The sequence below is a fragment of the Salvelinus namaycush genome, chromosome 25, assembly GCF_016432855.1.
Source record: "Salvelinus namaycush isolate Seneca chromosome 25, SaNama_1.0, whole genome shotgun sequence".
Lineage (NCBI taxonomy): Eukaryota > Metazoa > Chordata > Actinopteri > Salmoniformes > Salmonidae > Salvelinus > Salvelinus namaycush.
Genome location: NC_052331.1, coordinates 26641007 through 26668847, shown reverse-complemented (window position 1 = coordinate 26668847; position 27841 = coordinate 26641007). Strand labels below are relative to the sequence as shown.

The following is a 27841-nucleotide window of genomic DNA, read 5'->3' as shown; positions in this document are numbered from 1 at the left end:
AACTTGAAGCTCTCAACCTGCTCCATTACAGCCCAGTCTTTTTCCTGTAATCCACAATCATCCCCTTAGTCTTGGTTACGTTGAGGGATAGGTTGTTATTCTGGCACCACCCGGCCAGGTCCTCCTCCCAGTCCAGTGAAACTCATTTTAGAAGTAGTCCCAAAATTCCCACAGAAATGCAAACATCTCTATCTCTTCCATCCTGCAGCCTTAATGGGCATGTGGAAACCAGAGAAACCCAGCAAGTTCACCAAAACAGTCTGCGGCTCAGAGGGATTCAATACAGTCCTCCCAGATACAGTCAGGTCCAAATCTAAACAACCAAAATATATCAAAGAGATTTGAGCCTCTGACGTAAACCAGAGGGATGTGAGAGGAACCATGCCAAAGGCCCGTTTGGATCCCTACTCATTATGTTTTGTGTTTACGTGCTTTGAGTGCATTAAGTCTTTCCATGTGTTGGTGTTGGTGTACACGGGTTGTTTTAGACTAGGAACACATGAAGACACACAGCCATAGTTGACGAAGTGCAGGCTAAATGGGAGAAAATACCAAGATTTAGGAGCTCATTCACAGCCTGCCCTGCCCTGTGCTGGACACACGCACACACAGCTCAGGTTATTTACACCTTCTTTCTACACAGCCCAGGTTTAGTCACAGCCCAGGTTTAGTTGTGGGTGGTGGGTGATACTCTCTTGTATTTATTGAATCGCTTGTTCATTTTCTCGTTCCTTTTGTTTGTGAGTCCATTGCTTAGTTCATTCATCCATTCAGTCCGTCAGTCCGTCCGTCAGTCAGTCAGTCAGTCAGTCAGTCAGTCAGTCAGTCAGTCAGTCAGTCAGTCAGTCAGTCAGTCAGTCAGTCAGTCAGTCAGTCAGTCAGTCAGTCAGTCAGACAGTCAGTCAGTCAGACAGTCAATAAATCATTTGAGTATCAGAGTTTACAACTTTCTTCATAATTATCTACATGGGCTGTTGCTTTTTCTCACTGCCTCAATTCACAGCACTGACTGACTATAAGAGAGCATAGAAAAGCTTCATGTCAAACCATTTCATCATCCTCTACTCCTCTCCAGGGCTGGCTGAAGGTGCCATTTTGTTTCATTTGATGCCAGTTTCTCATAAATGTTGTAACTTGTCCCTTAAACCCAGAAACTGGCAGCTAGCTGGAGGCGATCGAAAGAGAATGCCTCTGAATGCTACTGAGCTCCTTAAACCTCAAGATGTCTTTATCTAGTGTCTGAAGTACAACAGAGAAAAGGGAATCTTGTAAACCAAAAGACAAGCTTGTCTTCCTTAATCATTTTCATTACAGTCTTCGCCACTAAATCTCTCCTCAGGCTATCAAAGATAATTCCATGTTCCAGTTAACTCTAGAACAACCAGGACATGACACATTCAAGAACGCGCCAATAATGCCTGTTTTACGTCTACAATTCAAGAGTGGTGGCGCTACTGGCATCACTGGAGGGATTTGGAAAATGGTTAATTGGTTCCCTGACAGAAACTCTTGGAAATGCAGCACAGAACAGGACACAGAAAGGAACAGAACAGAGCAGTGCAGAACAGGACAGTGCAGAACAGAACAGGACAGCACAGAACACTGGAGAACTGAAGCTTCCCTATGATCTGTGAGGTCCATTACCATGTAGTCATGACTGGGCAGTCCTTCTGAGTTACTGCTAGTAGGGAGGCAGTGATCAACAACATGCCTAGAGGGGAGAGAAAGAGATGGGAAGAGGAAAAGAGAGAGTGGGATAGAGAGAGAGAGAGAGAGAGAGAGAGGAGATTGACAGAGAGAGAGTAGAGATTGAGAGAGAAAGGGAAGAGATTGAGAGAGAGGGAAGAGATTGAGAGAGAGAGAGAGAGAGAGAGAGAGAGAGAGTGTCATGCGCAATATGAGCTCCTGATATATTCATATTTTTTTGTTTTTTAAATGAGATAAACACTCTAATCGAAAAATAATTCCAGATAAGAAGTGATGAACAACAACTCTATTCATTCCGAATAGAAAAAAAAGTAACTTTGCGCCTCAAGTTAAGAAGTTTTGACTCTAGCTAGCTAGCTACACAACAAAGACCTAGCCAGCAGACTAACAAGCTAGCCAGAAGAAATGAGCTAGAACAAACCTAGCAAGGGGAGTTAATACAACGACATCAAACGACCAAACTGAGTGAGTAAACCAAAAAGGAGCACAGACTAACTTTAAACATATCTTCAGTTTTTTTTGTGTGAAGATTTGTCACTCTTTTTGCTGGTTTTTGAACTAAATTAGCGCTAGCTAGCAACAGCAGCAGACAAACAAATCAGGTTGCTATGGCAACATGGCAGCGGGAACAGAGCAGCAGTAGTAGCGGAGCCCACAGGCACCATGTCCCCACTCCCCCTCAGCTCTGAATCCATTCTCTACCCTCCAGAGGCCAAAAATGACACAACGAGGAAAGCTTTTAAACAGACACTACTGAAGGTGAGGCCAGAAACCCTTTTTTGCAGACCTCTACAAAAACGGTGATGTGAGTAATCTCATCTTCCTCACTGACCAGCCAAATGCATGGCGCTCAGCAGTCTGCTCTCACTAGCCATCCATAAAGAAAGAGGGAATCTGTAATGGGTGGAAGTTTAAAATCAAAGAGACAGACGACCCTGACAGCATCATGATAACAATCAACCTCTACAAGACTGGGACTGTCATGGTGCAAGGTAACATTAGGCTGTTTGAAACAGACTTTCAGACCATTGAGGAGAGAGCGGAGAGAGAGAAGGACACCACCAGTGACATGCCCTCCCACAAGACAAACTCCACCAGCACCACCCTCACCTCTACTATCCCCACCCAAAAAGGCACACCCAGCACCTCTCTTCCCACCATAGTGGAGAACACGCCCCAGGAGTAGAGCGACCCCCTCAGTGCAGAGCAGGCTCAGGCCCTCCTCACCACCATGGCTGCCATGAGGGATGAGTTCACCAAACCGGAGGGGGAGGTGGTCCTGCTCAGGGAGAGCGTGAGCAAACAGCAACCAGACAACCACACCTTAGAGGAGCTCCTAACCAAGGTGCTGACAGAGCAGGACAGCAGCCTTGCAACACAGCTGAAAGAGGTTCAGCAAGAGAGAGACGGACTCAAGAGAGAGCTGGCTGATCTAACAAAGAAGGTGAGAGAGCTCCAAAAAGACAGGCAGAACAGGAATAACGATGTGACCACACTAAGAGAGGAGCTGCAGGAGAGAACAGAGGACAGGCTGCAAGAGCAGCTAGAACACCACTCTATGACCTGCTCTCACACAGCAGAGGAGCCCAGCTCAACCAGCCAGGCTTCCCCAGCCCTGCCTGCTGCAGCCCTCCTCCCCAACCCACAGAACAGCCTCCCACTGACAGCGGCACCGGCACAGACCAGCCACACCCCAGCTCCAACACCCACCAGCCCCCTCTCTGCCCCCTCCAGTCCAGAAGAATCACTGGCTGACATCGTCCTGTTGATGGACTCAAATGGGAAGTTTGTTCAGGAGAATAAACTTTTCCCTAGACACAAAACGAGAAAGGTGTGGTGCCCAACAACGCAGAGTGCCATGGAGCTGCTTGATAAGGCCCATCTCGGGTCGCCAAGCCACATAATCATACACACCGGAAGCAACGACCTGCGTGCTCAGCAGGAGAGGTTGGCGACTTCACTACAGGGAATGATTGAGAAGGCCTCCGCAATCTTCCCCAACTCAAGAATCGTGATGTCAACCCTTCTACAGAGGAAGGACTTCCACCCTGCCACAATCCAAAGAATAAACGGCAGCCTCTCCCGGGACTGTGCCCTGCGACCCAATGTACACCTGGCCCACCATCCCACCCTCGATTTGGACTGTCTCTATGACCATGTTCACCTGTACAGGGAGACAGTCCCCATCCTTGCCAAGACTCTCAAGGACGTCGCTTTAAACCGCAGCCCGACCTCTCCACCCAGAAACAGCGGAGCAATCTCCACCCCGCCGAGATCACCGAGACAACACCCCGGACCAGCACCCTGGAACCCCCAGCCACGACCACAGCACCACCAACCTCAATGCCCACCACAGCCAGCGCAGCACAAACTACCCCAGCCCAGCTTCAGAGGCACCCAGACAAGGCTTCCCACCCCCCGCCCCCCACCGCAGACCCACACTTGGAGGAGCCACAGCCCAGCAGGCAGAGCTACGCACAGGCTGTGAGAGGAGCAACTGGCCCAGCCCCCACCAATGAAATTAGTGACATTAAACAAATGCTGAGTCTACTATGCTCACATGTGATAGGCCGAGGGTCATGGTAAGATGAGCACAAGAACTCCACCATCCTCACACTACATCCACCCAAGTGGCATGACACAACTTCTATCTTAAATGATAAACAAATCACATTTGCATAATACGAGTTTACTTTAATTGAAAAAAACTATTTTAATAGTTCTTGTTGGATTGTGAGTGTTTGTCTCATTTTGAAGGTAAAGAAGAAAAAAAAGTTATGAAATCTTTTTACGTTACATGTTGGAATTTACAAGATTGAAGTCCTCTGCTTTTGGGCTAAAGAGCAGAAACCCAGACTTCCTGAAAGATATTGATGATGTTGATATTGTAGTACTACAGGAAACATGGTGCAGAGGTGATGTTTCCTCTGGCTGTCCACTAGGTTATAGGGAGATAATCCTACCATCCACTAAATTCAAAGGAATCAGACAGGGCAGAGACTCAGGGGGAATGCTAATATGGTATAAATCTGAACTAATTAATTCAATCGAATTGATCAAAGCAGGAGAATTCTTTATCTGGTTAAAAATCAAAAGGAGGCTACCTTGACAGATAAAAACGTCTTCCTCTGTGCCACATACATTCCCCCCTCAGATGAAGAGAGTTTCTCCATTCTAGAGGCGGAAATTAGTCACTTTCAGGCTCAAGGCAATGTACTGGTCTGTGGAGACCTGAATGCTAGAACAGCAGAAGAACTAGACACTATTAACAGTCATGGGGATAAACACCTACCAGGAAGCAACAACCTTTCCCTCCCCACAGAAACAACTATGACAAAGTGAAAAACAAAAATGGAGTACAGCTCGTGAAGCTCTGTCGAACACTGGGTCTGTACATAGTCAATGGTAGGCTGAGAGGGGACGCTTTTGGTAGGGACTCTTTTGGTAGGTACACCTAGAGCTCATCCCTTGGCAGCAGCACTGTAGACTACTTCCTCACCGACCTAAACCCAGAGTCTCTCAGAGCCTTCACAGTCAGCCCACTAACACCTCTCTCAGACCACAGTAAAATCACAGTGTATCTGAGAAGAGCGGAACCCAACCATGAAGCATCACGGCCAAATAAATTACATTGTACTAAACAGGCCTATAGATGGAGTGCAAACAGTACAGACATCTACCAAAAAGCAATTAGTAACCAAAAAATACAATCTCTCCTGGACAACTTTTTAGCCTCAACATTCTCCTATAGCAACGAAGGTGTAAATTAGTTCCGTTTGGAACATTATATTTGACAAATTAGCCTCCTTGGCTAATCTAAAGAAGCATAAGAGCAAACCAGAAATAACAGAAAATAAAAAATGGTTTGATAATGATTGCAAAAATCTAAGAAAGTCATTGAGAAATATATCTAATCAAAATCACAGAGAACCAGACAACAAAAATATACGCCTTCAATTTGGGGAAACACTGAAGCAATACAAACACACCCTAAGAACAAAAAAGGAAAAGCACATCAGAAAACAGCTGGATGTAATTGAGGAATCCATAGAATCAAACCACTTCTGGGAGAATTGGAATAAATTAAACAAACCTCATCAGGAGGAATTGGCTATCCAAAATGGGGATATGTGGAGAAATCACTTTGCAAACCTCTACAGCAATATAACAAAGAGCCCAGAACAAAAAGATATACAAGAAAAATTACAAATCCTTGAATCAGTAGTCAAAGACTATCAGAATCCTGTGGATACCTCAATTACAGAAGAATAATTATTGGAAAAACTACACACTCTCCAACCCAAAAAGGCCTGTGGTGCTGATGGTATTTTAAATGAAATGATCAAATATACAGACCACAAATTCAAATTGGCTATACTCAAACTCTTCAACATTATCCTCACTGCAGGTATTTCCCCCGATATTTGGAACCAGGGATTGATCACACCAATCTATAAAAATGGAGACAAATTTGACCCAAATAATTACAGAGGAATTTGCGTTAACAGCAACTTGGGGGAAATTCTCTGCAGTATTATAAATAGCAGACTACACCATTTCCTTGACGAATACAACGTCCCGAGCAGAAGCCAGATTGGATTTCTAAAACATTATCGTACAACAGACCACATTTACACCCTCCACACTCTTATTGACAAACAAGTAAACAGAAACAAAGGCAAAATCTACTCGTGTTTTGTAGATTTCAAGAAAGCATTTGATTCAATTTGGCACGAAGGTCTTTTTTATAAACTAATAGAAAGTGGTATTGGAGGGAAAACATATGATGTTATTAAATCAATGTACACTAAAAACAAATGTGCGGTTAAAGTTGGCATCAAGCACACAGACTTCTTCTCTCAGGGACAGGGAGTGAAACAGGGCTGCCCAATAAGTCCAACACTATTTAACATCTACATTAATAAATTGGCAAAAACATTAGAAGAATCGGAAGCACCTGGTATCACCCTACACAACACTGAAATCAAGTGTCTGCTGTACGCAGATGACCTGGTGCTGCAGTCTCCCACTAAAGAGGAGTTACAGCAGCACCTAGATCATCTTCACAGGTTCTGTCAGACCTGGGCTCTGACCGTTAACCACAGGTTCTGTCAGACCTGGGCTCTGACCGTTAACCACAGGTTCTGTCAGACCTGGGCTCTGACCATTAACCTAAAAAAAACAAATATAATGATATTCCAAAAAAGGTCCAGAAATCAGGATGACAAATATAAATTCTATTTGGACACAGTTCTATTAGAACACACCAAAAACTACACATATCTAGGACTAAATATCAGCAACACAGGTATTTTTCACATGGCTGTGAATGAGCTAAGAGACAAAGCAAGAAGAGCATTCTATGCCATTAAAAGGAACATTAAAATCGAAATTCCAATTAGAATCTGGCTCAAAATTTTCCAATCGGTTATAGAACCAATTGCTCTATATGGCAGTGAAGTATGGGGTACACTCTCTAATAATGAATTCACCAAATGGGACAAACGTCCAATTGAAATACTACATGCAGAGTTTTGCAAGACTGTATTGCAAGTGCAAAGAAAAACTCCAAATAACGCATGTAGTGCAGAATTGGGCCAATACCCCCGCCTCATTCATCTAAAAACAAGTGACCCCAAAACATTCCATCACACAGCTCTACAATGCCAAGAGATGAAACCAGAGAAGAGTCCCCTCAGCCAGCTGGTTCTGAGGCTCAGTTCACAACGCCAAACCAACCACATAGAGCCTAAGGACAGCACTCAGAAAATCTGGCCCAACCAAATCATCACAAAACAAAAAGAAAAATATATCACCTATTGGAAAGACACCACAAAAAATCTAAGTATACTTCAATGATATTTGGCTCTAAACAGACAGTACATGGTGGCAGACTATCTGACCACTGTGACTGATAGAAAACTGAGGAAAACACTGACTAGGTACAGACTCAGTGAGCACAGTCTGGCTATAGAGACCGGTCGTCACAGACAAACCTGGCTGCCCAGAGAGGACAGGCTGTGCTCACTCTGCTCCAGGGGAGAGGTAGAGACAGAGTTGCATTTCTTAGAGAGAGAGAGAGAGAGACTGAGAGAGAGAGAGAGACTGAGAGAGAGAGACTGAGAGAGAGAGACTGAGAGATAGAGAGACTGAGAGAGAGAGAGGGACTGAGAGAGAGAGAGACTGAGAGAGTCTGAGACTGAGAGAGTGAGAGACTGAGACTGAGAGACTGAGACAGAGATAGAGACTGAGAGAGAGAGAGAGAGAGAGACTGAGTGAGAGACTGAGTGAGAGACTGAGTGAGAGACTGAGTGAGAGACTGAGTGAGAGACTGAGTGAGAGACAGAGAGAGAGAGAGAGAGAGAGAGACTGAGTGAGAGAGAGACTGAGACCCCTCATCTGAATCGAACAGAGGCCCCTATTAGATGACTATGGTGTGGTGGTGCTGTGTCTTTAAGGAGAAAACCACAATTAAACTGTTCTATGAGGGAATGGGCCTTGGACCACTGGTCAGCTGACCAATTACCGGGACGTTTCCGACCAATCGTTGAACTGGGAATTAGTCAAGCATACCGGGAACGTCCAGCTGGGAATTGAGGGATGGATGCCCTGTGGATTGTGAAATGTATTACGCTTATCCTGGGAAGATCTAAATGAGGGAGTTGATGCAAAGGGAGAATGGGAAGAGGTCACACAAAACTATTCATGTTATTTTCTGGGAGGGTTTGGTGATAATAAATGAGCTTTCTGTCCCTTGTGTTGTGTAATAGATGTGGAATAGACGTGATGCAGTGGAGGCTGGTGACTTGAAAGATGTTTGAGGATGATAGACACATGGTATAGGCACAGAATGCATGGAGACAACAAAGCGTGTTTCAAAAATCGTCAAAGACTAATTATTTTAACCTACAGCATTTAATAAAGACATTTATACTACAATATTATTGGGAATGGGAATGAGAGGGCTACTTAGTGTTGGGAAGGGATCACAGCAGTGATTGGTATGAGGCATGAGTTGAGGTGTTCAGAGGTTTGACTTCAGTGCAGGACGGGATTTGACTGGGAAGACAAAAAACAATAACACAACACACTACACATTTAGACAAAAGAGTTAAGAATGAGTTAGTCCAAGCAAGGAGTAAAATCATTGATGTGTAATAATGTGATTGACTTTACATACAGTAATGAGAGAAAATTGATAGGGGTACTCACAGTGCTTGGAGAGGAAACATTCAATGTGCCAGTGGATGAGCAGGCACATAAGACGTGGCTTCAGGAGAGAGTTGACAATGGTAGTGGAGTGGACTGGTCATCACCTCTTAATCAGGGAACAGGAGGGGACTTAGCTGTAGATACAAATAGCAGATACATTCCATTACAGCTGCGCCATCGTAGGTTTGAACAACAACTTTCTCCATGAATTTAAACTCCGACAGCGCATCACGCCCACGTGACACATGACACATCAAAGTAGCCCAAGAAACATTCCTGAATAAAGCCCTGATCATCCACATACCTGACGATAACTGACAACTGCAAGCAGACTGGTGGCACCATAGGTCCCAGAGTGGTGGGGCAATTTTTACCCCCTGGGGCCCGGAGTTTTTCCTTATGTGTTGACCTAACCAGAAAAATTCTGGACCCTATAAGGTATGTGTCACGACTTCCGCCGAAGTCTTGTTTGGGCGGCTTCGGCGGTCGACGTCACTGGTCTTCTAGCCATCGCCGATCCACCTTTCATTTTCCATTTGTTTTGTCTTCATTTCCCACACACCTGGTTTACATTCCCTCATTACGTGACGTGTATTTAACCCTCTGTTCCCCCCATGTCTGTGTGTGGAGTTGTTTGTTGTAAAGTGTTTGTGCATTTCTAACTGGTTTGTGACAGGTTATTTTAACCCGTATTTTGTTGTTTCTGGGTGCAGTTTGTTTTGCCTAAATAAACTGCTCCGGTTGTTACCTATGTCTGCTCTCCTGCGCCTGACTTCCCTGCAGCCAGTTACGCACCTCTTACAGTATGACAGTGATTAATCAGTTATAAAAAGGTTTTATAAGGCCTATGTTGTATAAGGCCTACTCCTGGTCATGGGGGGGGCGGGGTTGGAAACCCTGTCAAACTGCAGCAACCTTATACTTGTTCATATGAATTATATTTAGACTAGAATAGGAGGGGGATTTCCTCTATCCAGACACAGAGACAACAACTGATAGACAATAGAACTCACAGGGCTGAGCTTACTTTATGCATGTTTGCATCATGCAGACCTATGCAACTTTAGTTTTTATACAAAATTAACTCACATCTGTCATCAATATTATCTCGATTGATTAATTCAAGTTAATAATTTTGGATTGAAAACGTATAGGCAGCCTAGCCAGCCCAATTTTGAATATAAACCAAATTTGATAAAATTCACATTTTCTCCTGACACACAAATGGACTATAAATACAGAACGTTACCAATTAATTTACCCTGACCAGATGGACACGGCACATAGGCTGTATGCATCTGCTCTTATTAGTAGCCTACAGTTGATCAGACTAAAAAAAATAGTCTTGTTTTCATCCCATAGGGCATGTCAGATTTAACATGTTTAGGTGTAGCCTAGGCTGCTGCAACATCTATGGAATTAGTTTTTGCTTGAGTCTGTCCAGGAGTGATTATGTGTTATCATCTTTGCTAAATAAATGCCGGAGGAAAGTGTAAAGCCTACTGTACTTGAGCACGCGCAATTTTGTTTTTGCTGCGTCAACCTCTCTTTAATCTAACTTTTAATGGATGATGCAATGGAAGCTATCAAATCACTGTGAATTGATTTCGACATCCCAGATAAGTTCTATATGTTCAGCAAGTAAAGCATCGTAATGTGCAATTACCGCTGCAAGCTCCTTGTAGTTCCACTTGTTAGCGGAACTTTCCCTCTCGTCGTGTCCTCTAAAAGCAGATTCCTGCCCAAAAACACAGTGGTGTTGATGAGGCGCTTGAGGACATCCCTGTTTCTTCTTACTTTCTCGCTGTTTGAATACGCAGACCTTCGTCATAATCGATGCAGATATTTCCCAGAAGCATGAATCTGATTTGGGCATTTATATGCTCCCTGCTTTTGTTTTGCCGTTTAGCTGAACGATAAATGTTCTTCAGGTCACTGTACCCCTCTTTCGCCCAAGGGTCAGACTTTCCAAAAAGCAGCCGCCTTGGCTGCTTTTTGATGAAAAAAAAAGCAAAGCAACCGCCTTGGCAGCTTGATGAAAGGCTCCCTGTTAACCAGCTATACTTTTGATACCAGTTGGTATTGATGAAATGCTCCCTGTTAACCAGCTATACTGTTGTACCAGGTGGTATTGAACGCCCTCACCTTGTCATCCTTCTTCATGAAACTGATCTCAGGCAGAGGTCGACCCTCACTTTTCATTCACACCTTCTCCGTGTACACCAGAGAATGAAAGGGGTTCTTCAACAAAAAGTCAACAACATTTTCGGCAACAATTGGCCCAGCGTCATCTGGATTTGGCAGGGGTAGGCTGTCATTGTAAATAAGAATGTGTTCTTAACTGACTTGCCTAGTTAAATTAAAACATTTAAACAATTCAAAAATAATATATTTGGATAGTTTTATCTAAAAAACTTTTTTAGTGTTTCACAATTTTTATTTGTATGAAATTTCACTGAAGAGGATGGTCCTCCCCTTCCTCCTCTGAGGAGCCTCCACTGATGTGATGGTCCTGTGCTGTAGTGTGGAGTTAAAGAGTCGTAGATGTGTAATGTGATGGCCTTGTGTTAGAGTAGCAGTTTGCAGATAACCTCCCCCCCTACTGCTCTCTCTCTCTCTCTCACTCGCTCGCTAGGGTCACTGGGAGGGTTGACTTTGATTAATGTTAAGCCGAGTGTTGCATTAAAAGCTGGGGGCAGCCAGTTGGGCCAGATAAAAGTAGAACAGAGGAACAAGGGAAGGGGGAGGGATGCAGGATGGGGGGAGGAGAGAAGTGCAGGGGACAGCCACCAATCACTGTCATCGCTGGTGTTCCCTGGTAACGATGGGGACGCGTTTTGGCTTCAGCGGGCTTGACCATTGACCTGCAGCCAGGTACTGACAGTCCTGTTACAAAAACAGGCTCATTACAAACAGGGCACTAACACACACAGGCCTTCCAAACAAGGACTAGGCAAACTTTTTATCCATGAGTTGCAGAAGTGCTAGGATAATTTAATTGTGACTTTTAGACAGGGGGTACAGTATATTGTACTTCTGTGTGTGTGGAGATTTTTAAATGGAAATGTTTAACGCAGCAGCACAACCATGGGACACACCCTCACTCATCCAATCAGTGAGACATGCTGAAACCATGTAGAATTAGAAATATCTGCCTTGTCTTACTATAATTGGCCAAACTGTGTCTGTCTGGTTAAATACATGAGTCTGGGTCTTAGTTTCTGTCCCAAATGGCACACTTTTCCATATACAGTGCACAAGTTTTGAACAGAGCGCTATGGGCTGTGGTCAAAAGTAGTGCACTTTGTAGTCAATATGGTTCCATTTGGGATGCACACTCAGTCTGTTAGACTGGGGTCTGGTTCTACACACTCCCCTCAGTCTGTCTAAGGCACTGAGATGCAGTGCCTTAGACAGCTGCGCCACTCGGGAACTAAATTACATCAACAGAAAATATACTTAGTGATAGAATATGGAGACCCGAAATATATGAAATACGTAAGCGAAAAAAATAAAAACCTTTTCTATTACAAATGTAGACATAGAGGACAGAGAAAAGCCGACCCCCAATATAATTTGGGATTTCTTTAAGGTGTGCATTAGGGGAATAATAATCTCATACTCAGTAAAAATTCAATCTGAGTTAGAAATTACAATTAAACACTATCTTAGAAAAAGCCCATAACAAATATTTACATGGAAAAGAAGAAAATAAAATGTCTGTAATATGTTATTTTACGTTTGAAAAGAGCCAACACCTACAGGTTAAACTCAAATAAAGCATACTATTTAATGGCAAATAAACCTGGTACACACCTTGCAGCTCTCACATAACGAATACACTCAAAACCAATTATAATTTTAAACGATTAGGATACAAACGCTTTAATTAGAAACAACAACGCTATTAATAACAATTTTTTTAAATGATATGAAAATCTATATAAATCAGAATTAAATAACAGTTGGTGTGATCCTACAGCTTTCTTAGACTCAATTACCATGAAGCAACTGTAGGCAGATAGAAAACAATCACTAAAATGGAAATCACCCCAAAATAAATATTGCGCAGAGAAAAGCACCAGGGATTCCCATATAATTTTTTGTATATTCTGGGTCAAAGTAGCTTCCCTATTTACTCTAATGACAATACAAATGTGCTTCCGAGTGCCATGTATCAAACAGTTATTTCAGTTGTATTAGAACCAGGGAAACCAGGAGAGTCCCCTGCAGATTACAGTCCCAGAAGTTTAATACATTGCGGCAATAAAATAATAGCAAAACTCATAAGCAACAGAATGGCAAAAGTCTTACCAGACTTAATACATATTAATAAAACGAGGTTTATTAAAAATAGACACTTACAAACAAATACAAGAACATGTTTCCGTTTAATACTATACGCTAAAAAACAAGATGTAGATTTATCAATAATGGCTGTTCGTGGCGAAAAGGCTTTCGACCGTCTTGAGTGACCTTTTCTAAGTATTCTAATTCCTAATTCTATGCTTCCATATACTCCTGGAATGGATACTGCGAAAGATAAGCAAAGAGCAAAGAGAGGGGGAGAGAATTCCCTTTCTTCCATACACTGGAGGTAACGTATTTCTCCTGTCCAATCAGGGCTAAATTCACACAGACATGCACATTCATGCTACACTCACATCACAATTGCTGCTACACTCACATCACAATTGCTGCTACACTCACATCATAATTGCTGCAACCAGAGTCATATTTACTATTACTAATACAGAATAATACTGCACCATTTAAACACTTTCTATGATACATTGGACTGTACATTGGACTATACATTACATTTATAGTGACAATACAGTAAATGTATAGTCCAATGTATCAGAGAAAGTGTTTACATGTTTGCCTTCCTGTATTATACTTATGCTAAAAATATATATATATTCTACTGAGCCATTTACTTTATGTTCGTATTCATTTCGTAAGCATTTCGTTGGATGGTGTATACCATGTATATCCTGTACATACGACTAATAAAACTTGACACTAAGCGCTTGTCTTCGGCGCACACAGTCTCCACCCCAACCACCCCCTCCTCTGCTAGCCCAGTAAGACAGGAACAAGGAATGATAATATAGAGATGATAGCACGGAGGACAAAAGCAAGGGAATGAAGGGGAAATTGCTGGGGCAGTGGGTTAATTCAGAGCCCATATGTGTGCACTCAGGTGTGCTGTGTCTGAATGGGAGAGAGAGCAGAGAGAGAGAGAGCATAAGAGAATAGGCCCCCACACTGTGCACCCAGGTCGAAACCATTACAAAAAGATGGGATGGAGTTTTATTTCAAAGGGCAGTTTCTTATCAAGAAAATAATTTAACACTTCATATGGTCCAGGTCTTTGTGCTGCATTAGGTAATGATTTTATTCAGACCCAATGTAGATTGTTACCTTAATGTATCGGAGGCGGAGACCCGCACAAAGAGAGAGAATTGAAAAGTGAGGACGTTTTTAAAGATGTGCTTGCTGCCCCATGACAGCTCTGACTGCAGATTCTTACCGGCTTGACTTTTGTCTGATCATTTTTTACGTGTTATATTGTGTTAACTTTGTGTGTAACTTTCATTGCCACTTTCTTGCAACGTTCAGGCTGTTACAAGGCACAGAGAAGCCATTTTGGTTTTCCATATAGAGTGGTTGTTAAACTTCCTGTTTCTCTTCCTGTTTCCTGTTTGCAGCCCCCTCGATCGTACCCATCATGCACCAGGTGAGCTCCACCATGAAGAGCTTCACGTTGTCATGGCCACAGCCCGAACAGCCCAACGGAATCATCTTGGACTACGAGCTACGCTTCTATGAGAAGGTAGGCTCTGTGTGTGTGTGTGCGTGTGTGCGTGTGTGCATGTGTGTACTGTATAAGGGTATGTCTGTACACACATTCATCTGCTTATACACTGTGTTTATCTGTATGTGAATTGATACAAAAGATACCAAGAGAAGTTTCTCTTCTGTTCCGAAGTGAAATCCCCAACCCCCCTGGGCTGATAATGTCATCTCAGTTCCACCTCCAGTCCACCTTTCCTTCCCACTGTTCTTTGGTTTCCCTGCCTTCCCTGTCGGATGAAGTGAATACCTTGACCTCCGCTCCATCTCGCTCCCCTCCCTACTCCAACTGCGGTAATGCTATGCGTCTGGTGGGGCTAGCATCGACCCGTCTACTGCCGTCTGCTCCTACACAATAGAACCTGCTTTAATAAGATACAAGAGCTGACCAGAGTGGCTATGGTAGCAGGTTTTATTGACCTGTAGGCTTTTCCCAAGTCTTTCCCAGTCTACAGACATAATGATATAGAGCCTGAAGAAGACAGAGTCTAGAAAAGAGAAGGCAGAGTTTGTTTGAGATGTTGTTTTTGTATTTTAGGTGGTCGATAGGTTGGTCGGCTGGTTGGTGGTTTGGTCGGCTGGTTGGTGGGTTAGTCGGTTGGTTGGTGCGTGAGTGGGTTAGTCGGTTGGTTGGTGGGTTAGTCGGCTGGTTTGTGGGTTGGTCGGCTGGTTTGTGGGTTAGTCGGTTGGTTCGTGCGTGAGTGGGTTAGTCGGTTGGTTGGTGGGTTAGTCGGCTGGTTGGTGGGTGGGTGGGTGGGTGGGTGGGTGGGTGGGTTGGTCGCCTGGTTGGTGGGTTGGTGGGTGGGTTGGTCGCCTGGTTGGTGGGTTGGTCAACTGGTTGGTGGGTTGATTGATAGGGTGGTGGGTTGGCCGGCTGATGGTGGGTGGGTCAACTGGTTGGTTGGTTGATAGGTTGGTGGGTTGGCCGGCTGGTTGATGGGTTGCTCGCCTGGTCGGTGGGTTGGTCAACTGGTTGGTTGATTGGTCAACAGGTTGGTGTGTTGGTCGCCTCGTTGGTGGGTTGGTCATCTGGTTGGTGGGTTGGTCATCTAGTTGGTGGGTTGGTCGACTGGTTGCTGGGTTGGATGGCTGGTGGTGGGTTGGTCGTCTGGTTGCTGGGTTGGTCAACAGGTTGGTGTGTTGGTCACCTGGTTGGTGGATTGGTCGATAGGTTGGTGGGTAAGTCGGCTGGTGATGTGTTAATTGGCTGGTTGGTGGGTTAGTCAGCTGGTTGGTGAGTTGGTGGGTGGTTGGTAGGTGGGTTGGTTGACTGGTTGGTTGGTCGAAAGGTTAATGGGTTGGTCGGCTGGTTGGTGTGTTAGTCGGCTGGTGGTGGGTGGGTTAGGCGGCTGATGGTTGGTGGGTTGGTCGGCTGGTTGGTTGGTCGGCTGGTTGGTTGGTGGGTTGGTCGGCTGGTTGGTTGGTGGGTTGGTCGGCTGGTGGGTTTGTTGGTCGGCTGGTTGATGGATGGGTTGGTCAGCTGGTCGGTGGGTTGTTCAACTGATTGGTTGATTGGTCAACAGGTTGGTCTTTTGGTCGCCTGATGGGTGGGTTGGTCTTCTGGTTGGTGGGTTGGTTGCCTAGTTGGTGGGTTGGTCGGCTGGTTGGAAGGCTGGATGGCTTGTTGGTGGGTTGGTCTTGTGGTTGTTTCCTTGGTTGATAGGTTGGTGGGTTAGTCGGCCGGTTGGTAGGTTAGTCGGCTGGTTGGTGGGTTAGTCAGCTGGCTGGTGGGTTGGTCGGCTCATTGGTGGTTGATTGGCTGGTGGTTGGGTTGGTTTGCTGGTTGGTCGGCTGGTTGTTAGTTGGGTTGGTTGTTGGTCGGCTTCTTGGTGGGTTAGTCAACTGGTTGGTTGATTAGTCAACAGGATGGTGGGTTGGTCGGCTTGGTGGGTTGGTTGGTCACCTGGTTGATTGATTGGTCAACTGGTTGGTTGGTCGATAGTGTGGTGTTTAGTCAGCTGGTTGAGGGGTTTCTCGGCTGGTGGTAGTTGGGTTGGTCAGCTATTTGGTGGTTTGGCCGGCTGGTTGATGGGTTGCTCGCCTAGTCGGCGGTTTGGTCAACAGGTTGGTGTGTTGGTCGCCTGTTTGGTGGGTTGATCATCAGGTTGGTCTCCTAGTTGGTGGGTTGGTCGGCTGGTTGCTGGGTTGGATGGCTATTTGGTGGGTTGATCGTCTGGTTGGTGGGTTGGTCAGCTGGTGGTTGGTAGATAGGTTAATGCGTTGGTTGGCTGGTTGGTGGGTTAGTCAGCTGGTTGGTTGGTGGGTTGGTCGGCTGGTGGGTGGGCTGTTCAGCTGGTCGGTGGGTTGTATAACTGATTGGTTGATTGGTCAACAGGTTGGTGTGTTGGTTGGTGGGTTGGTCGTCTGGTTGGTGGGTTGGTCGCCTAGTTGGGCTGGTGGTGTTGTTCACCTGGTTGGTGGGTTTGTCGTCTGGTTGGTGGGTTGGTCGCCTAGTTGGTGGGTTGGTCGCTGGTTGCTGGGTTGGATGGCTGGTTGGTTGGTCGATAGGTTATTGTGTTGGTCGGCTGGTTGGTGGGTTAGTCGGCTGGTTGGTGGGTTGGTCGGCTGCTTGGTTGGTTGGTAGGTAGGTTGGTCGGCTGGTTGGTTGGTGGGTGAGATGGTCAGCTGGTCGGTGGGTTGTTCAACTGATTTGTTAATTGATCAACAGGTTGGTGTGTTGGTCGCCTGGTTGGTGGGTTGATGATGACTACTTCAGGCGCCGACAGACATGGCCGCCTCGCTTCGCATTCCTAGGAAACTATGCAGTATTTCGTTTTTTATGTGTTATTTCTTACATTGTTACCCCAGGTAATCTTAGGTTTTATTACATACAGTCGGGAGGAACTATTGGATATAAGAGCAACGTCAACTCACCAACATTACGACCAGGAATACGACTTTCCCGAAGCGGATCCTCTGTTTTGCCCACCACCCAGGACAATGGACCGGATCCCATCCGGCGACCCAAAACAACGAAGCCGTAGAAGGGGCAGACGGAGTGGTCTTCTGGTCAGGCTCCGTAGACGGGCACATTCCAGAGAGACATCAGAGACTGTAACATTCTTTGTTTCACAGAAACATGGCTCACTCGAGACACGCTATCGGAGTCGGTACAGTCAGCTGTCGCGCCAACAGAAACAAACATCTTTCTGGTAAGAAGAAGGGCGGGGGTGTATGCCTTATGATTAACGAGACGTGCTGTGATCACAACAACATACAGGAACTCAAGTCCTTCTGTTCACCTGACTTAGAATTCCTCACAATCACATGCCGACCACATTATCTACCTAGAGAATTCTCTTCGATCATAATCACAGTCGTGTATATTCCCCCCAAGCAGACACATCGACGGCCCTGATAGAACTTCATTTGACTCTATGTAAACTGGAAACCACATTTCCGGCTGCATTTATTGTTGCTGGGTATTTTAACAATCTAATCTGCTAATCTGAAAACAAGGCTCCCTAAACTCTATCAGCATATCGATTGCGCAACCAGGGCTGGCAAAACCCTAGATCATTGTTATTCTAACTTCAGCGACGCATATAAGGTCCTCCCCCGCCCTCCTTTCGGAAAAGCTGACCACGACTCCATTTTGTTGCTCCCAGCCAATAGACAGAAACTAAAACAGGAAGCTCCCGCGCTCAGGTCTGTCCAACGCTGGTCCGACCAATCGGATTCCACGCTTCAAGATTGCTTCGATCACGTGGACTGGGATATGTTCCGCACTGCGTCGAACAACAACATTGATGAATACGCTGATTCGGTGAGCGGGTTTATTAGCAAGTGCATTAGCGATGTCGTACCAACAGCGTCTATTAAAACATTCCCAAACCAAAAACTGTGGATTGAAGGAAGCATTCGCTCAAAACTGAAAGCGCGAACCACTGCTTTTAATCAGGGCAAGGTGACCGGAAACATGACCGAATACAAACAGTGTAGCTATTCCCTCCGCAAGGCAATCAAACAAGCTAAGCGTCAGTATAGAGACAAAGTAGAGTCGCAATTCAACGGCTCAGACACGAGAGGTATGTGGCAGGGTCTACAGTCAATCACGGACTATAAAAGAAAACCAGCCCCGTCGCGGACCAGGATGTCTTGCTCCCAGACAGACTAAACAACTTCTTTGTTCACTTTGAGGACATTACAGTGCCACTGACACGGCCTGCTACCAAGACCTGCGGGCTCTCCTTCACTGCAGCCGACGTGAGTAAAACATTTAAACGTGTCAACCCTCGCAAGGCTGCAGGCCCAGACGGCATTCCCAGCCGCGTCCTCAGAGCATGCGCAGACCAGCTGGCTGGTGTGTTTACGGACATATTCAATCAACTTATCCCAGTCTGCTGTTTGTCGACTGGTTGAGGGGTTGCTCGGCTGGTTGGTAGTTGGGTTGGTCAGCTGGTTGGTGTGTTAGTCGGCTGATGGTGGGTAGTCGACTGGTTGGTGGGTTGATCAACTGGTTGGTTGGTTTGTTGATAGGTTGGTGTGTTGGTCGCCTGGTTGATGGGTTGGTTGTCTGGTTGGTGGGTTGGTCGCCTGATTGGTGGGTTGGTCGGCTGGTTGGTGGGTGGGTTGGATGGGTGATGGTGGGTTAGTTGGTCGGCTGGTTTGTTCCTTGGTTGATAGTTTGGTGGGTTAGTCGGCTGGTTGGTGGGTTATTTGGCTGGTGGTGGGTTGGTCGGCTGGTTGGTGGGTGGGTCGTCTGGTTGGTGGGTTGGTCGCCGAGTTGGTGGGTTGGTCGGCTGGTTGGTGGGTGGGTTGGATGGCTGGTGCTTGGTTTGTCAACTGGTTGGTTCCTTGGTTGATAGGTTGGTGAGTTATTCGGGCTGGTTGGTGGGTTAGTCAGCTGGTTGGTGGGTTGGTCAGCTCATTGGTGGTTGATTGGCTGGTTGGTTGGTTTGCTGGTTGGTCGGCTGGTTGTGGGTGGGTGGGTTAGTTGGTTGGCTGGCTGGTTGGTGGGTGGGTGGGTGGGTTGGTCAGCTTGTTGGTGGGTTGGATGGCTGGTTGGTGGGTTGGCCAACTGGTTGGTTCCTTGGTTGATAGGTTGGTGGGTATTCGAGTGGTTGGTGGGTTAGTCGGCTGGTTGGTGGGTTGGTCGGCTCGTTGGTGGTTGATTGGCTGGTGGTGGGTTGGTTTGCTGGTTGTTCATCTGATGGTGGGTGGGTCGTCTGGTTGGTGGGTTGGTCACCTAGTTGGTGGGTTGGTTGGCTGGTTGGTGGTGGGTTGGATGGCTGTTTGGTGGGTTGGTCAACTGGTTGGTTCCTTGGTTGATAGTTTGGTGGGTTAGTCGGCTGGTTGGTGGGTTAGTCGGCTGGTTGGTGGGTTAGTCGGCTGGTTGGTGGGTTAGTCAGCTGGTTGGTGGGTGGTCGGCTCATTGGTGGTTGATTGGCTGGTTGGTTGGTTTGCTGGTTGGTCGGCTGGTTAGTGGGTAGGTTAGTTGGTTGGCTGGTTGGTGGGTGGGTTGGTTGGCTTGTTGGTGGGTTGGTCGGCTGGTTGGTGGGTTGGTTAACTGGTTGGTTCCTTGGTTGATAGGTTGGTGGGTTAGTCGGCTGGTTGGTGGGTTATTTGGCTGGTGGTGAGTTGGTCGGCTCGTTGGTGGTTGATTGGATGGTTGGTGGGTTGGTTGGTTTGCTGGTTGGTCGGCTGGTTGGTGGGTGGGTCGTCTGGTTGGTGGGTTGGTCGGCTGGTTGGTGGGTTGGATGGCTGGTTGCTTGGTTTGTCAACTGGTTGGTTCCTTGGTTGATAGGTTGGTGGGTTATTCGGGCTGGTTGGTCAGCTGGTTGGTGGGTTGGTCAGCTCATTGGTGGTTGATTGGCTGGTTGGTTGGTTTGCTGGTGGTCGGCTGGTTGTGGGTGGGTGGGTTAGTTGATTGGCTGGCTGGTTGGTGGGTGGGTGGGTGGGTTGGTCAGCTTGTTGGTGGGTTGGATGGCTGGTTGGTGGGTTGGCCAACTGGTTGGTTCATCGGTTGATAGGTTGGTGGGTATTCGAGTTTTTGGAGGGTTAGTCGGCTGGTTGGTGGGTTGGTCGGCTCGTTGGTGGTTGATTGGCTGGTGGTGGGTTGGTTTGCTGGTTGTTCGGCTAATGGTGGGTGGGTCGTCTGGTTGGTGGGTTGGTCACCTAGTTGGTGGGTTGGTTGGCTGGTTGGTGGTGGGTTGGATGGCTGTTTGGTGGGTTGGTCAACTGGTTGGTTCCTTGGTTGATCGTTTGGTGGGTTAGTCGGCTGGTTGGTGGGTTAGTCGGCTGGTTGGTGGGTTAGTCGGCTGGTTGGTGGGTTAGTCGGCTGGTTGGTGGGTTAGTCAGCTGGTTGGTGGGTGGTCGGCTCATTGGTGGTTGATTGGCTGGTTGGTTGGTTGGTTTGCTGGTTGGTCGGCTGGTTAGTGGGTAGGTTAGTTGGTTGGCTGGTTGGTGGGTGGGTTGGTCGGCTTGTTGGTGGGTTGGTCGGCTGGTTGGTGGGTTGGTTAACTGGTTGGTTCCTTGGTTGATAGGTTGGTGGGTTATTCGACCGGTTGGTGGGTTAGTCAGCTGGTCGGTGGGTTAGTCAGCTGTTTGGTGGGTTGGTCGGCTCATTGGTGGGCAATTGGCTGGTTGGTTGGTTTGCTGGTTTGTCGGCTGGTTTGTTGGTGGGTTGGTTGGCTGGCTGGTGTTGATAAACTGGTTGGTTGATTGGTCGACAAGTTGGTGGGTTGGTCGGCTGGGTGGTGGGTTAGTCGGTTGGTTGGTTAGTTGGCTGGTTGGTGGGTTGGTTGGTTAGCTGGTTGGTGGGTTGGTCGGCTGGTTGGTAGGTTGGTCAACTGGTTGGTGGGTTGGTCGGCTGGTTGATGGGTTAGTCGGCTGGTTGGTGGGTATAGTCGGCTGGGTAATGGGTTGGTCGGCTGGTTGGTGGGTTGGTCAACTGGTTGGTATGTTGGTTGACTGGTTGGATGCCGGTTTTAGCTTTTGAAGTGTTACATTTTATATGATGTGTTCCATTTCTTAGATAAAATATTTGAATCTCTATGTTGAAGGTTTTCATAGCAGTTTAAATGTATCACATGGTATTTTACTTTCCAATCTTTATTTACAAAGATGTGTCATTGCAAACAATAATCCTTCATAATAACAACCTTGAATACGGGTTTCAAGTTTGGGGAAATGACACTCTCTAATTGTTTTATATTTTTTACATTTTGTCAGGAAATGCAGCTCCGTCTCAGGTTCTGCTGTTGTGCAGTGGTTGCACAGCCTTTCCTCTACAGGGAGCCAGGTTTTCCTGTGTCTACCCTTCTCAATGGCAAGGCTGTGCTCACTGAGCCTGTACTTTGTCAAGGTTTTTCTAAGGTTTGATCAGTAACCATGGTCAAATACTTAGCCACGGTGTATTTTCGATTTAGGGCCAGATAGCACTGCATTTTGCTTTGTGTTTGTGCTTGCGTTTCCCAATAAGCAATGTAGTTTTGTTTTGACTGTGTTGTAATTTGGTTTATTCTGATTGATTGGATGTTCTGGTCCTGAGGCTTCAGTGTGTTAGTAGAACAGGTTTGTGAACTCAGCCCCAGGACCAGCTGGATGAGGGGACTCTTTTCTTTGTTTAGCTCTTGGCATTGCAGGGCTTGGTAATGATATGAGAGGGGGTCACAGTGTTTTAGATGTTTCCAAAACTTAATTGCTCTTTTTTGAGTTTTTATTATTTGTGGATATTGGCCTAATTCTGCTCTGCATGCATTGTTTGTAGTTTTCCTCTGGACATGTAGGAGAATCTTACAGAACTCTGCATGCAGGTTTTCAATGGGGTGTTTGTACCATTTGATGAAATCTTGTTTTGCAAGTGGACCCCACACCTCGCTGCCATAAAGTGCAATTGGTTCAATGACATATTCAATTAGTTTTAGCCAAATTTTAATAGGTATTTCAATTTGAATTAGCTTTTAAATGGCGTAGAACGTCCTGCGTGCTTTCTCTCTCAGTTCATTCACTGCCTTATTAAGGTGTCCAGTTGAGCTTATTTTTAAACCTAAGTAATTGTAGTGTGTGCAGTACTCTATGTATTTTGTACCAATTGAGAACGTTGGTCTAATTCCCTGAGATCTGGATCTTCTCTAGAAAATCATTATTTTAGTATTTTTGGGGTTTACTGCCAGGGCCCAGGTCTGTGGCCAATTTGTTGATGTAAATATTGAAGAGTACAGGGCTCAGATTGCAACCCTGATGAAGGCCCCTCCCCTGGTTAAAGAATTCTGTTATTTTCTTGCCAATTTTAACGCTGCACGTATTGCCAGTATACATTGATTTAATTATGTCATATGTTTTACCCCCTACACCACTTTCAATAACTTTGTAGAACAGTCCTGTATGCCAAATAGAATCAAATGCTTTTTGGAAGTCGATAAAGCAAGCGTATATTTTGGTATTATTTTGGTGGACATGTTCATCTATCAGGGTGTGTAGGATGTAAATATGATCAGTTGTGCGATGTTTTGGTATAAATCCAATTTGGCTTTTACTCAAGACATTGTGCTTATTAAAACCTCTACCACTTCTCTCTCCCGGATCCGGGATCCTCCTCATCAAAAAAGCTGACTAGCATAGCCTAGCCTAACGGGACAGGGATATCATATAATATAATTTTCATGAAATCACAAGTCCAATACAGCAAATGAAAGATAAACATCTTGTGAATCCAGCCATCATTTCCAGCGAATGTTTTACAGCGAAAACACAATATGTATTTCTATTAGCTAACCACAATAGCCAAAGACTCAACCGCATATTTTCACCATGTTTCTACCGCATAGGTAGCTATCACAAAACCGACCAAATAGAGATATAATTAGTCACTAACCAAGAAACAGCTTCATCAGATGACAGTCTTATAACATGTTATACAATACATTTATGTTTTGTTCGAAAAATTTGCATATTTGAGGTATAAATCATAGTTTTACATTGCAGCTACCATCACAACTAGCACCGAAGCAGCCAGAATAATTACAGAGAGCAACGTGAAATAAATAAATACTCATCATAAAACATGTATGAAAAATACATGGTGTACAGCAAATGAAAGATAAACATCGTGTGAATCCAGCCAATATTTCTGATTTTTTAAGTGTTTTACAGCGAAAACACAATATAGAATTATATTAGCTTACCACAATAGCCAAACACACAACGATCGACACCTGCCTCTGATTGAGAACCATACTAGGCCAAACACATAGAAATATAACATATAGAACAAAACATAGAAAAACAACATAGAATGCCCACCCCAACTCACGCCCTGACCAAACTAAAATAAAGACATAAAAAAGAACGTGACAGTACCCCCCCCCCCCCCCCCCCCCCCCCCCCCCTCCGGCCACAAAACCTGAACCTATAGGGGAGGGTCTGGGTGGGCATTCTATGTTGTTTTTCTATGTTTTGTTCTATATGTTATATTTCTATGTGTTTGGCCTAGTATGGTTCTCAATCAGAGGCAGGTGTCGATCATTGTCTCTGATTGAGAATCATACTTAGGTAGCCTGTTTTCCCACTATGGGTTGTGGGTAGTTGTTTTCCCTTTTAGTGTTTGCACCATTCGGGACTGCTTCGGTTTTCATTTTGATTCTCTTGTTCTTTTTGTATTTTGTATTCATTCTCATTAAAAGATATTATGGATACGTACCACGCTGCATTTTGGTCCTCCTCTCCTTCCACCAACGAAAGTCGTTACAGTTGCTTTCTGGTATTTTTCTGTTCTGTTTTCTCTCTTTCTCTCTATCTCTCTCTTTCTCTCTATGTCTCTCTCTATATCTCTCTCTTCCTCTCTGTCTCTCTGTCTCTCTCTGTCTCTCTTTCTCTCTCTGTGTCTCTCTCTTTCTGTCTCTCGCTCTCTCTATTTCTCTCTTTCTCTCTGTCTATCTCTTTCTCTCTGTCTCTCTCTCTGTCTCTCTCTCTCTCTGTCTCTCTGTCTCTCTGTCTCTCTGTCTCTCTGTCTCTCTGTCTCTCTCAATTCAATTACAATTCAATTTAAGGGGTTTATTGGAATGGGAAACATATCTTTACATTGCCATAGCAAGTGAAATAGATAATAAACACACGTTAAATAAACAATAACAAATTAACAGTAAACATTACTCTAAAAATTCCAAAATATTAATGACATGTCAAATGTCATATTATGTGCAAATAGTTAAAGTACAAAAAGGAAAATAAATAAACATAAATATGAGTTGTATTTACAATGTTGTTTGTTCTTCACTGGTTGCCCTTTTCTTGTGGCAACAGGTCACAAATATTGCTGCTATGATGGCACACTGTGGTATTTCACCCAATAGATAAGGGAGTTTATCAAATTTGGGTTTGTTTTTGAATTCATTGTGAGTCTGTTATCTGAGGGAAATATGTGTCTCTAATATGGTCATACATTTGGCAGGAGGTTAGGAAGTGCAGCTCAGTTTCCACCTCATTTTGTGGGCAGTGTGCACATAGCCTGTCTTCTCTTGAGCAAGGCTCACTGAGTCTGAACAAAGTCAAAGCTTTCCTTAAGTTTGGGTCAGTCACAGTGGTCAAGTATTCTGCCACTGTGTGCTCTCTGTTTAGGGCCAAATAACATTCTAGTTCGCTCTGTTTTTTTGTAAATTCTTTCCAATGTATGAAGTAATTATCTTTTTGTTTTCTCATGATTTGGTTGGGTCTAATTGTGTTGCTGTCCTGGGGCTCTGTTGGGTCTGTTTGTGCTGTGAAAAGAGCCCAAGGACCAGCTTGCTTAAAGGACTCTTCTCCAGGTTCATCTCTCTGTAGGTGATTGTTTTGTTATGGACGGTTTGGGAATCGCTTCCTTTTAGGTGGTTGTAGAATTTATCAGCTCTTTTCTGGATGCATGCTCTGCATGCATTATTTGGTATTTAACGTTGTAACTCAATTCCGTCAATCTTACTCCACTTTGTACCCTCTGAACGGCTTAGAAGTCTCTCTATAACACAAACTTCTGTACATTCCTAAAGTGCTGATGTGGTCCTTTAGACATAAAAATCTATTTACAGAGGGGTGTCTCACTGCTGGATCTGTGTCTATAACACTCTCCTCTGCACATGGCCTCTCTCTCTCTTGCTCGCACCGCGGGAAACTTATAGCCTAGATAATGCAGCCATTAAAATCTGGGGTTTCTTATCAAATTTATCAAAATGGCCTTGCCGTCTTGCCATCTCTCCCTTGTCGTCTTTTTGTGTGTCTAAGAACAGGTGATAAGTATTTTTAGGTTTCACAGTTATGGAGCTGTGGACGATTGTTTCGAAGGACTTTCAAGCTACGCTAGTAGCTTTCATTTTGTCTTCAAGTGCAGGGTAGAGAAGAGTTACAACATAAGTCATTTGCAGTACATCGTCTTCCCACACAGATCTGTTATTTGGTAAATGGGTTGTTTAACTCACTGTAATACTGTATTAGTGGAGTGCATAGTTACACTATGTTGTTGGAAGGACACTGAAGTGTTCATTGTATAAGTTAAAAGAGATCTCCATACAGAATTTGAACCCACAACCTCCCGAGTTGTAGTTTTGTAGGTGTTTGTGACCCAAATAGTGTGAGGGGAGAGGAGGGATTGGGGGACAAAAGTACCGTAAGGAGAGGGAGAACTGAAAAGAGGTATCCAGTGCTCTTAACTCTATAGGCTTTCCACCAAACAGACCACTACCCCCTTTCACTCCAGAGTAAGTGTCCTGGAATTGTGTAATTTGGCGAGCAAGTAAAAATGAATGAAAGGTCTATAGAGAAGAAGTGGCATCTCATTTCTTTTCTCCTTCTTTTAGTTTGTTCTCCTAAATTTTGGTGGGTAGGAGAGCAGGGCGTCCATTACCAGTAGAGTGGAGAGCAGGGATGCTCTGAACTGGCTCAGCTGGCTCTGGTTACTGAGGTCTGTGTTCAAGAGAACAAAATGTGTGTGTGTGTGTATATGTGTGTATTTTTTATTGAAATACATTTTAGGTCCCCACGAGGATGGAAGAACATAATGTGTGTGTATATTATGTGTGTGTCTGTGTGACTCAGATGTATGTTCTGTGGATTGCAGTAGCATTGCCAAACAGGGAGGATTCAAAGAACTCCAGAGTTGTCCACCGTAGACCAAACATCACTATTACCCACTGTGCTTTTGCCCACTGTAATTCCCATTGAACTCCAAACACAACTCATGTAAGTCTTTATCATTAATCTATTCTCTCAGTTGGCCTTGAGTGAAACCTCACATTATTATCCCAGCTCAATATGCACACAACCATGTCATGATTTATAATGGGAACTTTAGAAAAGCTGGATTTTGACTCAAATCCCTGGCTCCCTTAGCTATGTATTTAAACTTTCAGACTTCTTTGTATTTCTTTCTCCTCTCTTTCTCTCTTTCTCTTTTTCCCTCTTTCAGCAGCCCTCCCTCTTTTCTCCTCTTGTTCTCATTGGTTTGTGCTACACCCAGCTCTTGTAGGCCCAGGCTGTGTTCTCAGGTGAGCTGTAGTGTAGAGACGTAGAGCTAAATCCTCAGAGTGTTTGCAGATGTCAGAAATAAAAGGAGGAAAAACAAACTAAATGAGTGAAGGCGACCCATTGTAGTTCCTCTGAAATCCTCTACCTTTTTCGCTTTTCCCCAATCCTTAGAGAGTTGTTCAGAGCTTTGAGCTCCCCCAGTGAGTAATCTGAGTTAGTTGTGTGTGTGTGTGTGTGTGTTTGCCATGCATGTGTCCGTGTGTGTGTTTGCATGCATCTACACTAGGTGAACCAAATGCAGCATGCTGCCAATGGTTAGCTAGCAATTACTGTGATCATGGCTTAGTGAGGCCCCCTCGCTTCCCTTTCAAGAGTGACTTTTGCTTGTGTCTTTATAGTGAGCGTGTGAACGCAGCTATACATCCGATCTCCCACAGTAAATATGCACTGTAAGTGGCTTATCATTCATAATGACAGGGCTAGAGTTGGAAGGAGATAGCATGCATGATACCTATCAACAGTAGACAGAGAGCATATAGTAATGCCATATTTTAGTATTGTGCTATGCTTCAGGGAATCATTTAAAAACATTACTGACAGTTAAGCTGTTTCAACATTTTATTTGCTA

General features: G+C 44.9%; 1 protein-coding gene across 1 annotated transcript in view; it reads left to right on the top strand.

Moving 5' to 3' along the window:
* Positions 1-27841, top strand: part of LOC120019855 (ephrin type-B receptor 1-B-like) — a 165925-nt gene that overhangs the window by 77538 nt on the left and 60546 nt on the right. The window contains exon 5 of the mRNA XM_038963269.1: positions 14634-14758. Within this exon, the coding sequence (XP_038819197.1) occupies positions 14634-14758 (125 nt within the window). The remainder of the gene's footprint in view (positions 1-14633; positions 14759-27841) is intronic.